The sequence below is a fragment of the Lepus europaeus genome, chromosome 23 (assembly GCF_033115175.1).
Source record: "Lepus europaeus isolate LE1 chromosome 23, mLepTim1.pri, whole genome shotgun sequence".
NCBI classification, from domain to species: Eukaryota; Metazoa; Chordata; class Mammalia; order Lagomorpha; family Leporidae; genus Lepus; species Lepus europaeus.
Window position 1 is genome coordinate 160,756 of NC_084849.1, and position 12,740 is coordinate 173,495.

The 12,740-nt window shown below is 42.8% G+C and overlaps 1 protein-coding gene across 2 annotated transcripts in view; it reads right to left on the reverse strand.

Annotated features, from left to right (window-relative positions):
- Nucleotides 1–8,734: 8,734 nt before the first annotated feature.
- LOC133752302 (zinc finger protein 26) overlaps nucleotides 8,735–12,740 on the reverse strand; it is a 56,536-nt gene continuing 52,530 nt past the window's right edge. The window contains exon 6 of one of the 2 annotated variants that reach the window (XM_062182791.1): nucleotides 8,735–12,044. In XM_062182791.1, the coding sequence (XP_062038775.1) occupies nucleotides 10,066–12,044 (1,979 nt within the window). In that variant the 3' untranslated portion in view covers nucleotides 8,735–10,065. The remainder of the gene's footprint in view (nucleotides 12,045–12,740) is intronic. The other variant, XM_062182793.1, reaches the window with a different exon arrangement.

Below are 12,740 nucleotides of genomic sequence, written 5' to 3' on the forward strand. Positions count from 1 at the left end.
TAGGGGCTTGCATTGGGGCATAGTGGATAAAGCCGCTGCCTGCAATGACAGCATACCATATGGATGCTGGTTGGAGTCCCAGCTGCTCTACTTCCCATCCAGCTCCCAATAAAGGCCTGGGAAAAGCAGTGGAAGATGTCCAAATGCTTAGGCACCTGCTACCCCTGTGGGAAACCCAGATGGAGTTCCTGGCTCCAGACTTAGTACTGGCCTAGCTCAGGCCTTTCTGGCCATATGGGGAGTAAACCAGTGGATGAAAGATCTCACTCTCTCTCTCTCTCTCTAACACTGGCTTTTAAATTAAAAAATTTTTTTAAATGTAAAATAATCAAATGAATTGTAACATATAGGCTGTTTTTTAAAAGAAAAAAAATTTTAAAGGACACTATATTTTATTTTATTTATTTATTTTTTTTTTTTGACAGGCAGAGTGGATAGTGAGAGAGAGACAGAGAGAAAGGTCTTCCTTTGCCGTTGGTTCACCCTCCAATGGCCGCTGCAGCCAGCGCATCTCGCTGATCTGAAGCCAGGAGCCAGGTGCTTCTCCTGGTCTCCCATGTGGGTGCAGGGCCCAAGGACTTGGGCCATCCTCCACTGCCTTCCCGGGCCATAGCAGAGAGCTGGCCTGGAAGAGGGGCAACCGGGACAGAATCTGGCACCCCAACCGGGACTAGAACCCGGTGTGCCGGCACCGCAAGGCAGAGGATTAGCCTGTTAAGCCACGGCGCCTATTTTATTTATTTATTTATTTATTTATTTATTTATTTATTTATTTATTTATTTTGACAGAGTGGACAAAGAGAGAGAGAGAGAGAGAGAAAGGTCTTCCTTCACCGTTGGTTCACCCTCCAATGGCTGCTGCGGCTGGCGAATCTTGCTGATCCGAAGGCAGGAGCCAGGTGCTTCTCCTGGTCTCCCATGCAGGTGCAGGGCCCAAGCACTTGGGCCATCTTCCACTGCACTCCCGGGCCACAGCAGAGAGCTGGACTGGAAGAGGGGCAACCGGGACAGAATCCGGCGCCCCAACTGGGACTAGAACCTGGGGTGCCGGCGCTGCAGGTGGAGGATTAGCCTATTGAGCCGCGGTGCTGGCCAAGAAAAATTATTTATTTGTAAGTTAGCATTAGAGAGAGGGAGAGCCAGATCTTCCATCCACTGGTTTTAGTCAGTTTTCTGTTGCTATAACAGAGTATGTGAAGACAAGGTAAATTACAAAGAAAAGTTTAATTAGCTCACAGTTCTGGATCAGGGAAATTAAAGATCAGGTGGCTGCAGCTGGCAAGGGACTCCCTGCCATAACATGGAGGTCAAAAGCAGAAGGGCAGGCAGCACACGAACAGTGAAGGAGGCAGCAGGGTGAGAGCAAGGACGGTACCAGAATTGCTTTATAACAACTCTTCTCTTTTCATTCCCTCTGAGGTGGGAATGTCCAGCTCATAGGCCATATAAGGCCCACAGAATCATTTGGTTTGGCCCTGCCAAGGCAACTACACATGGGGTTTGAAATTCAGCAAATCAATAGCAGAATAATGTTTAAGTGGATCCTTTTGCATAGCTCGCAAATTCGGTCATAAATATCCAACTAGCCCTTAGCAGAAAACAGGTTCCCCACTCCAGGCAAAAACTCACTCTGGCAAGAAAAACGTTAATTCTGAATGACTTCATCTCTTACAGGCTCCAACATATCTCAACTATGGTGCTGCACTGGGGATCATGCCCCAATATGAGATTCATGGGGACAAACAAAAATATTCAAATTACAGCATATATGCCTTTGGAAAAAACAAAACAAAGAAAACATTTTCTGGTTTCTATCAGGCCCTGTAATTATGGAATACCTAAGCAGAGTACAAGTGATCATATGTCCAGTACTGCCCTGTGTCATGTCAGGCCTGCAAATATAAACGTGGGCAACTGTAACTGTTAAGCATTTTAAGATGGAAATGGTATATGCAGGATCAAGTATGAACAGGACTTAAAGCCAAACAAGCCTCATGAGGAAGTAGCTCACAGGACACCTAAGACTCATCACATTTGTACCAGAATTCTTCATTTTATGCCTACAAATGGTACAACCAGATTCAGGTGAAAAAAGCCTGAGATCTAACTACAAGTCAACTCAGTATGTAGATGCAAGCATAAAAGATAGCAGCTGCATTGCATCTCATTCAGAGGTGGCCTTGCAAACAGCAGAAGGGCAACTTTCTCATCATGGATGGTACCCTGGGAGATACACTTAGCTATTGTTCCGTGCGAAAAGGAGGGTTAAGTAAATACGGACTCACGGTTTTATGGCCTGGCTAGCTTTCTCAGGGAATAGAAGGGGAGAAATGGGTAGATTTGGTATAAAGAGGTCTGGAATACAGGCATGTCATGAAGATCTTTGTGTCAAATGCTACGATTGATCAGACAGCATCTCCCATAGAAGAAGCAAGAGACAACCATGTAGGCAACATGATCTGGCTAAAATTCCACACAGTGTGGACCAATGGGGTGGCCGCAGTAGCAAAGATGGAACTCGCATGTACAATCTCATTAACAAGGCTGATTTAGCTAATGCAACCACTGAATGCCCAAAATAAGGTACCATTCCTTGAACACCAATTGGTACTTGGTGTTAGGTTGACTATTTTGGCCCAGAAAAGTCAGTGGTTTATTCTCTCATGAAGACACATTTTCCTGGCATGGGTTTTCTTTACTGTGCATGGGGCCTCAATCAGTACTGTTACCTAAAAACTTCCTTACAAAATGTTTGATACAACAGTCTGGGCTCCCACTCTCCACTGCAGCAGACTAGGGGGACCTACTTTGTAGCAAAGGGCATACAAAAATGTGTTCATGTCAAAACAACCCACTTGTATCACATACCTCAACCCAGTAGCTGCTGGTGCCAAAGGGCTTTGGAGTGAACATGTGAAGGAAAAGCCGGAGCTCCCAGCTCAAACAGTACTTTTGTGTATTGCGGGTGGGGTGGGGGTGGGGATGGAGGATAGGATGTTGCCGGCATTTGGCACAGTGGTTAAGCCACTGACTGGGACATCCACATGCCATGTCAGAGTGCCTGAGGGTCTCACCTCTGCTCCCATTCCAGCTTTCTGTTAATGGACACCATGGGAGACAGAGGACAGTTCAGCACTTGGATCCCCGCCACCTAAGTTGGGAGATCTGGATGAAGCTCCTGCTTCCTGGATTCAGCCTGGCCCAGCCCTGGCTATCATGGGCATTTGGAGAGTGAACCAGCAGACTGAGTGCAGGCTTTCTCTGTTACTCTTTCAAATAAATAAAGACAAACTGACTTATCAGGGAAGAGTCAGTCCCCAGCTCTAGCTCTGTCCCGGTTGCCCCTCTTCCAGGCCAGCTCTCTGCTGTGGCCCGGGAGTGCAGTGGAGGATGGCCCAAGTGCTTGGGCCCTGCACCCCATGGGAGACCAGGAGAAGCACCTGGCTCCTGGCTCCAGATCAGCGCCATGAGCCGGCCGCAGCGGCCACTGGAGGGTGAACCAACGGCAAGGAGGAAGACCTTTCTCTCTCTCTCTCACTATCCACTCTGCCTGTCAAAAAAAAAAAAAAAAGTTATCTCCTGAAGGCAGCATCTTTTAGGGTGTAGTATATGAGCAGGCCAAAAGCCTTAACATGGAGCTGTGTCCCCAGGGGGGAAATTAAAGATTCTGGTTCCCCTGGATGAAAGCAGAAGTAGCCTCACCTAGCACCACTACACTGACCTTCTTGGAGACTTCCTGCTTACCATCCCCACATCGCTGGGTTCTGTAGGGTTAGAGGTGGTGGAGGGGGCATCCCTTACACAAGAGGAGGTTTTTTTTTTTTTTTTTTTAAGATGTATTTATTTATTTGAAAGAGTTACACAGAGAGGAGAGAGAGAGGTCTTCCATCCACTGGTTCACTCCCCAATTGGCCGCAACGGCCGGAGCTGCGCCGATCCAAAGCCAGGAGCCAGGAGCTTCCTCCAGGTCTCCCACGTGGGTGCAGGGGTCCAAGGGTTTGGGCCATCTTCCACTGCTCTCCCAGGCCACAGCAGAGGTGGATCGGAAGTGGAGCAGCAGGGACTTGAACCAGGGCCTATATGGGATGCTGGCACTGCAGACGGCAGCTTTACCCGCTCTGCCACAAAGCCAGCCCCCCACCCCCTTTTTTTTTAAGATTTGAGAGGCAGAGTTAGAGAAGAGAGAGATCTCCCATGCACTGGTTCACTCCCTCAATACCCGTAACAGTTGGAGCTTGGCCAATCCAAAGCCAGGGCTTCTTCCAGGTCTCCCGCACGGGTGCAGGGACCCAAGCACTTGGGCCATCTTCTGCTGCTTTCCCAGGCCATTAGAAGAGCCAGATTGGAAGAGCAGCAGCCAGGACACAAACCCATATGGGATGCTGGCCCGCCAGGCAGAGGCTCAACCATAGTACGCCATAGCACCAGCCCTGAGTGTTTTAAAAACAAGCTATAATGCCGGTGCCACGGCTCAACAGGCTAATCCTCCGCCTAGCGGCACCGGCACACCAGGTTCTAGTCCTGGTCGGGGCACCGATTCTGTCCCAGTTGCCCCTCTTCCAGGCCAGCTCTCTGCTGTGGCCAGGGAGTGCAGTGGAGGATGGTCCAAGTGCTTGGGCCCTGCACCCCATGGGAGACAAGGAGAAGCACCTGGCTCCTGCCATCAGATCAGCGCGGTGCGCCGGCCACAGCGCGTCAGCCGCGGCGGCCATTGGAGGGTGAACCAACGGCAAAAAGGAAGACCTTTCTCTCTCTCTCACTGTCCACTCTGCCTGTCAAAAAATATAATAAAATAAAATAAATAAAACAAGCCACAGATATGACCTGAGACCCTTGTGATTCCTGTGTTCAAGAACTAGCAAGCCAGAAGAGGGGTCACTGTCTTCATAGGGATATGGACATTAATCAGAAGGAGGTAGGAGGGGCAAGGAAGGAAATGGGGGTGAAAATCATGATCTACCTGGATGCTTCATGGGACGCTGCTGCTCAATTGTGATGGTAGACAAACTTTACAGCACAGTGACCCTGGCTGACTGCAGGAGGGCCTGTGACATGCCACTGAGCTAGCCCTTGCTACCAGAAGAGGTGGTACAAGTGTGAGAACAGAAAGTTAACTTCAACAAGAGGTTGTAGTTTGTCCTACTCATCTTCCTAGCACTAACCCTAGCCTACAGCTGCAGATCCTCAACAAACATCTTCTGGGGGTGGCATTGCGGCAATGGGTTAAGGTGCCACCTGCAACACTGGCAATCCATAATGTTCTGGTTCAAGTCCCAGCTGCTCTGCCCCCATCCAGCTCCCTGCTAATGTGCCTGAGTATCTGGGCTACTGCCACCTATGTGAGACCTGGATGGAGCTCCTGGCTCCTGGCATTGGCCAGGCTCCGCTTTGGCCTTTCCATCATTTAGGGGAATGAACCAGCTGATGAAGGTTTTCTGTCTTTCCCTTTCTCTTTAGCTTTGCCTTTCAAATAAAATCTTAAAAAAAAAAAAAAAATTGCACCCAGTATCTGCTTCCAGAAAATTCAACTAATGAAAATGAGTCTTGGCCGGCGCCGCAGCTCAATAGGCTAATCCTCCGCCTGCGGCGCCGGCACACCAGGTTCTAGTCCCGGTTGCTCCTCTTCCAGTCCAGCTCTCTGCAGTGGCCTGGGAGGGCAGTGGAGGATGGCCCAGGTCCTTGGGCACTGCACCCACATGGGTGACCAGGAGAAGCACCTGGCTCCTGATCAGCGCATCAGCTGCAGTGGCCATTGCGGGGTGAACCAACGGTAAAGGAAGACCTTTCTCTCTAACTCTGCCTGTAAAAAAAATAAGTAAAATTTTAAAAAATGAGTCTGACTTCCTCTTTGGGAATTATCTGGGTTGTAAATAACAAACACAACCTAACCACGTGAGGAAAACATAAGAATTTATTAGACGTCTGAGGTAACTCAAAGAATTTAACCATCAGGACGTGAAGAAGGCAGAGATGGATGTGAACAGCAGGGTAAGTTAAGCCAGGTGCTAGGACACAAGCAGGACTTTGCTTCCATGATGGCTTTGCTCTTCTCTTACTGTAGACTTTCTCCACATGACAGAAAACCACCCATATTTAATTATAGCTTCAGCTGCTAAAATTATAGACAAAAAAAGATAGTCCAGCTTTCCAGGAGCTTTCTAATATTAAAAAAAAGATCATATTATCACAACGATAATACAGATAATAGCTTCATTTAGGTTGAACGAACATTAACAAGGAACACTGGTATTTCAGTTAGATATGCAAATGACATTAGATGAGAAATGGTAGACTCTAAACTATGAGTAGTTGGCCAGAAAACATTGAACACGAGGAAAGACGAACGTTGAGAAACAATGAGGGGCTAGGCACGGGTCTGTGTAAAAGTCTTCAATACCATAAGGGTATTACACTTTAAATCCACAATGAGCCACATGGTATTTCAACAAGGGAGTGTGTAATCTAAGTTGCATTTAAAAACAATCACTATGCATTCACAAAGTCTGAAAAATAAACTGAGAATATGGTTCAAAAAGCATACATATAGTGGCACAGGTCATGGATATTTATGAGCACTTAGGACAAGGCTAGATGCTGGACATCTGAAAGCTTAGCGACATATATGCAGACTAACAAGCCCATTGAAATTGACAGCATATACACACATTGCTGGAATAAATGACCAAATGACCGAGGAGGTCAAGTGTAGATTCCAAATACTTATTATTGATTTACATTCTATTTAATAAACGTTTTATTGGATAAACCTGGCATCTTTGGGTTAATCTCAAGTTTCTACAAAAGATGCTCCTGAAGACAAAGTATCAGAAACACATAGATCTGCAGATAACTATCAGATCCCAAAGAACAGATGAACAGAAGACACACCAGGGGACAGAAATCTGGCCTCGTAGTTAAGGTCTGGTTAAGCTACTTGTGTTCTGGGATAGGCATCGTGGCATAGCAGGTAAAGCTGCGGCCTGCAATGCCAGCATCCCAAATGGGCACTGATTTGAGTCCCAGCTGCTCCACTTCCAATCCAGCTCCCTGGCCCCTGCCACCCATGTGGATGACCTGGAAGTAGCTCCTGGCTTTGGTCTGGCCCAGCCCTAGGCTGCTGTGGCCATCTTGGGGGTGAACCAGTCGATGGCAGATCTCTCTCCTTTTCTGTAACTTTCAAATAAATAAATACATCTGAAAAAAAAAAAAAAAGTCCTTGTGTTCCACATCAGTGCCTGGGTTTGAGTCCTGGTTCTAGTTCATGATTCCAGCTTTCTATGAAGGCAGACCCTGGGAAGCTGTGGTGACTGTTCAAAAAATAGGGGTTACTGGTATTCACAGAAGACACCTAAATTAAGTTCTTAGCTCATACGTTTGTCCCTGGCTCAGCCCTAGCTCTTGCAGGCATTTGGGGAAGCTCGTTTTCATCTCTCAAATACGTAACAAAAATTTTTAAAAAGGCCCTTCTAACATAGTTTCAAATTTCACAGACCAGTCCATTAAAAAAAAAAAAAAAAAAAACCCTATAACATAGTAAAACGAATGCAAAGCAAACTCTCCTTTGTAGAACTGCGAACAATTCCAAGTCAGTTGAGGAACCTAGGTGGTAAAATAGGATCAAAAAAGTGATGTTTTATATTTGGCATCCTTCAACGTTTTCTCAATGTAACTCACTGTGCTCCACGAAATAATAGTCTGACTTTAAAACGGTCTTTCTTCTGGGATCTCTGGCAGGAATCAGTAAGGGGAAATGTGAAGACATGTTTTTTGTGGTTTTTAAGGTTGATATAAAAAACAGACACTAAAAATCTATAATTTCAAATTTAGAACTCTTTTACATTAGACTTCAGAACAATGAAGAGTTCCAGTGGATGCTACACTGCATATATGGATAATCAAACCAGATACTCATATTAACTGCACGTCTCTGTTGTTGGCATCAGCCTGTGAGTAGCCATCTGATGATGCTCAGGAAAATAGTTTTTTTGCTTTTGAATAGTCAACCAATAATCCAGGGCTGAGGTTCCATTATACAATAAAAGAACTACTACATCTAACTGCTTAATAGTCAAAGGAATAATCTAAAGTTGATGTGAGAAAAATCAGGAAGCAGCAGTTTATTTCTAAATTCTGTACAAGACCTAATCAATCAATCTCTGGAACCAGGAGAGTCACCATACATGGAAGGAGTAAAACTGGAACCTCCCTGCTATTATTTGTCCATTTAAAAGGTATGTCTTCCTTACCTAGAAAATTGAGTTTTAGATACTAGAAAAGGAGGAAGTCTATAAATCTGAGTATGAATAAGAGAAAAACAGGGTAATTGGATGATTTTTAAATCATCCATGAGAAAATAATTTTGGCTGTTGAAATTCTGGCAAGGTGCCATAGAAAATTACTTTCATTTACTTAAAGTTCCAACTCTCCAACAATGTCAGAAAATTGATAATTAAAGAAGAAAAACTGCTAAAATCAAAGGGGCAGCACACCATGATGACATGATTTGTGCATAAGATAAGTCTTAAATTGTTTGTTTGGAATCAAGCTCACTGTTGGGACTTTTCTGAATTCAATCATTATACAAAAATATTAACTTTTACAAACACTAGAGAGAAAACACTACACAATTCTAAATTGGCTAAATTAGTTCATGCATTATTAAAGGAAAGCATACTTACAAAATGGTAACTTACCAATGGGAAATCTCTTACGTGACTAACACAATTGCTTAAAGAAAATGAAATACAAACATTTCAAATAATAATGGAAGTCTTGTTTAATACTTGTTCAATATCACAAGAAATTGCAAGAAGGCAAAATGCAGTGCCCTGGATGTGTAAAAAATATTTCCTCACCACAAAGTCCTTTATATCTTACATCTTCTAAACAATTACTATTAATCCAGTTTCTAATTTAAGATATTTTATGAAACACCAGAAGTAACAACAGCAAAAAACATCAACATCTCATCAATTGTAAATTAAAATATAAGTTGTACTTGGGCTACACAGCACTTTAGATGTACTTGACTAAAGGAGGCATCACACTGAAGAAAATGATAGTACCCAGCACTACTATCATGTGAGTGCTGAGTAATATAGCTGCCATACTTTTCTTCTGTTCACACAGTACATCACTACTGTTATTCTGTGGTTCTTGCCCTTGCATAATTATAAACAGAATTTTATATAAACTTTCTCAGACTCTGAAGATGCAGAAGACTTATATAATGTCAGTTTGTTATTGAAGAGTTAAATAATAAAAGGTCTCTTATATGTGTCAACAAATAAGGGAAAAATATTACCTAAGCTATTTATTCAGCAATAAGCCAAATTATATGTTTCCAAATTTTATAGTACAAAAACAGGAAAATCAGTGGTATGAGAGACATCAGAGGCACCATATGATATATGCACTTCATGCTCTCAAATTGTCATCTGCAATACCAAAAAACATTATGTGACACAGGCATAAATACAAATATGTTTCTTATTTAGATGTTTCAATTATTTAATTCAGTCATGTATTTTTAAATTTCAAAGTGAGTATCTGTCAACCATTGGAACTGGCTATTTTTGGTACCCATGTCTAGAAGAAGTATACTGTCTCTTTATAGTACCACTTCTAGGAACACAGGTTACCAGTGTCTTTTTAAGGTTTATCAACAATATGCATCCTCCACTATACACTATAGTTGGCTTTACTTGCTGACGTTTGTCCCACATTTAGAATTTCCTAATAACATTTTCTTGTAATTAGCTGTGATTTCTTGATGAAAATATTGCCTTGCTTGCTGTATTTATGGAGTTTCCTCTCATCACTGTGGGAATATTTATAATAGCTAGTGAAATCTGACATCTGGAAGTTTCTGATATTATTCAAATCATTCCACTTTGGTATAATTTTGTACTGCGTGAGACTTGACAATGGTTTCAAAGGCTGAGAGCCACTACGTTCAGTGTTTCACTGTAAGAATTCTGGTATAGAAGTATGCTTATCTGATGAAAGCATTCCTGACATAACTGCATGTATCATCTCCATCAAAGACTCACATTAATTGCATCCTCAGGACTTCTTTGCTGCGTGAGTTCTCCGATGATTAATGAGCTGTGACTTCTGTGAGAAAGCTTTTCCACATTCAGTGCATTGATAAGGCTTCTCTCCTGTATGAATTCTTTGATGATTAACAAGCTGTGATTTCTGAGAGAAGGCCTTCCTACATTGACTGCACCCATAAGGTCTCTCACCTGTATGTGTCCTCTGATGTGGTATAAGGTGTGACTTCCGAGAGAAGGCTTTGCCACACTCACTGCACTCAAAGGGTTTCTCTCCTGTATGTATTCGCTGGTGATTAATGAGACTTGACTTCTCTCTAAAGGCTTTTCTACATTCACTGCATTCAAATGGTTTTTCTCCTGTATGAGTTCTCTGATGTCTCATTAGCTCTGACTTCTCAAAGAAAGCTTTCCCACAAAGACAGCATTCGTAGGGTTTCTCTCCAGTGTGAATTCTCAGGTGAGTATTTAGCTGTGATTTCTGGGAGAAGGCCTTTTCACAAACCCTGCATTCATACGGCTTTTCTCCCGTGTGAGTTCTCTGATGTGTTGCAAGACTTGACTTCTCACCAAAGGCTTTCCCACATTCAGTGCACTCGTAGGGCTTCTCTCCTGTGTGTGTCCTCTGATGTGATATGAGATGTGACTTCTGACAGAAGGCTTTCCCACATACACTGCACACAAAGGGTTTTTCTCCTGTGTGAATCCTCTGATGGTTAGTGAGACTTAATTTTTCACTGAAAGCTTTCCCACATTCGCTGCACTCATAGGGCTTTTCTCCTGTGTGCGTTCTCTGATGTCGAACAAGCTGGGATTTCCTACTGAAGGCTTTCCCACATTTACTGCATATAAATGGCTTCTCCCCTGTGTGTGTCATCTGATGGGATATGAGATGTGACTTTTGGGAGAAGGCTTTCCCACACTGGACGCATCCATGGGGTTTCTCTCCTGTATGGGTTCTCTGATGATTAATAAGACTTGACCTCTCCCTAAATGCTTTCCTACATTCACTACATTCATACGGTTTCTCTCCAGTATGGATTGTCTGATGTCTAATGAGCTCTGACTTCTCAAAGAAGGCTTTTCTGCACTCACTACATCCATAGGGTTTCGTTCCAGTGTGAGTCCTGTGATGCGTAACCAGTTGTGACTTCCTGCTAAAGGCTTTCCCACAATCCCTGCATTCAAAAGGTTTCTCTCCTGTATGAATTCTCTGATGATTAATGAGATTTGACTTCTCACTGAAGGCCCTCCCACATTCACTGCATCCATAGGGTTTCTCTCCTGTGTGTGTCCTCCAATGTGATATGAGATGTGACTTCCGGGAGAAGGCTTTTCCACATTCGCCACATTCATATGGTTTCTCTCCTGTATGTGTCCTCTGATGGGATGTGAGCTGCGACTTCTGGGAGAAGGCTTTCCCACACTGGCTACAGTCGTAAGGTTTCTCTCCAGTATGAGTTCTGTGATGTGTAACAAACTGTGATTTCTGGAGAAAGGTTTTGCCACATTTACCGCAGCCATAGGCTATCTCTCTGATATGTCTGTTTTGATGTTTAATGAGACTTGATTTCTTAATGAAGCGTTTCCTACATTCACTGCATTCATAGAGTTTCTCCCCTAAACGAGTTCTGTGATATATGACAATCTGTGTTTTTCTACAGCTATCATATTTATCAAATTCACAGTGTTTTAACCATGTATCAGTTTCTTCAGGCTTGGTATGGAGAAACAATTTATCAAACACAGTAAAGTCATCTGATTGCATTCTTCCATAATCTGTTTCTGGAATTAACAAATCTAAATTATGTCTTAAAATCAACCCATCTAAGTCGCTTTCATTGTGTGATTTCTTTAGAGGAACAAAGTTCATGTTCAGATTAAACTTTTTTCCAAATGCATCACCTTCATAACTTCTTTTCACATTTTTACGCTTGTCCTGGTTATTCTTGAAGCACATCATGTGACTATCCACTTGCCAGACTTCTTCTACAAAGGAAACAAAAAACCTGTTTGGTTGTTTGCTGGAGAAAAGAACTAGAAATGCTATAATGAGGGGTTGACTGCTTTCTAAGGCTTAGTTTCATAGTATGAAATATGTCCCAAGCATAATGTCTCCTTTAGGTACTGAAAAACAGAAGAAATGCTGAAAATGGGAACAGAAAACTGGCTGTAGTAAGACACCTTTGGTTGCTAACAAATATACATTGATTAAACAGAATGTGAAAAGTATATAAAGAATGAGGAACAAGGAAAGAAGGCTGGATAAAGCGTTCATTTAGTGTTCTAAGAAATTAGTTCACTTGATAGCTACTGAATATATACCAATTTCCAGATAAGTTTATGAAATATTGGAGACAAAATAAAACATGATAGAAAAGCCCCACCCATTATGAAGCTATTCACTTTGCTAAGTACTATAAAGAAAATGAATAGATTTAATAGAAAATTAGCTAAAAGCATTTCAAGTTTGAAGAAAAACACTTTGTATATTTTTACCCATCCTCAGATTTTCTGAATGTTTTATTTTTTCCTCTAAAATAACTACCAAAAAAAGCCAGTTACTTCATGACATAGTCTTTAAGTTTTTTGTTGTTGTTTTTTGGTTTTTTTTTTTTTATTTGAAAGGCAGAGTGTCAGAGATGGAGAGAAAGAGAGATCAAGAGATCTTCTATCTACTAGTTC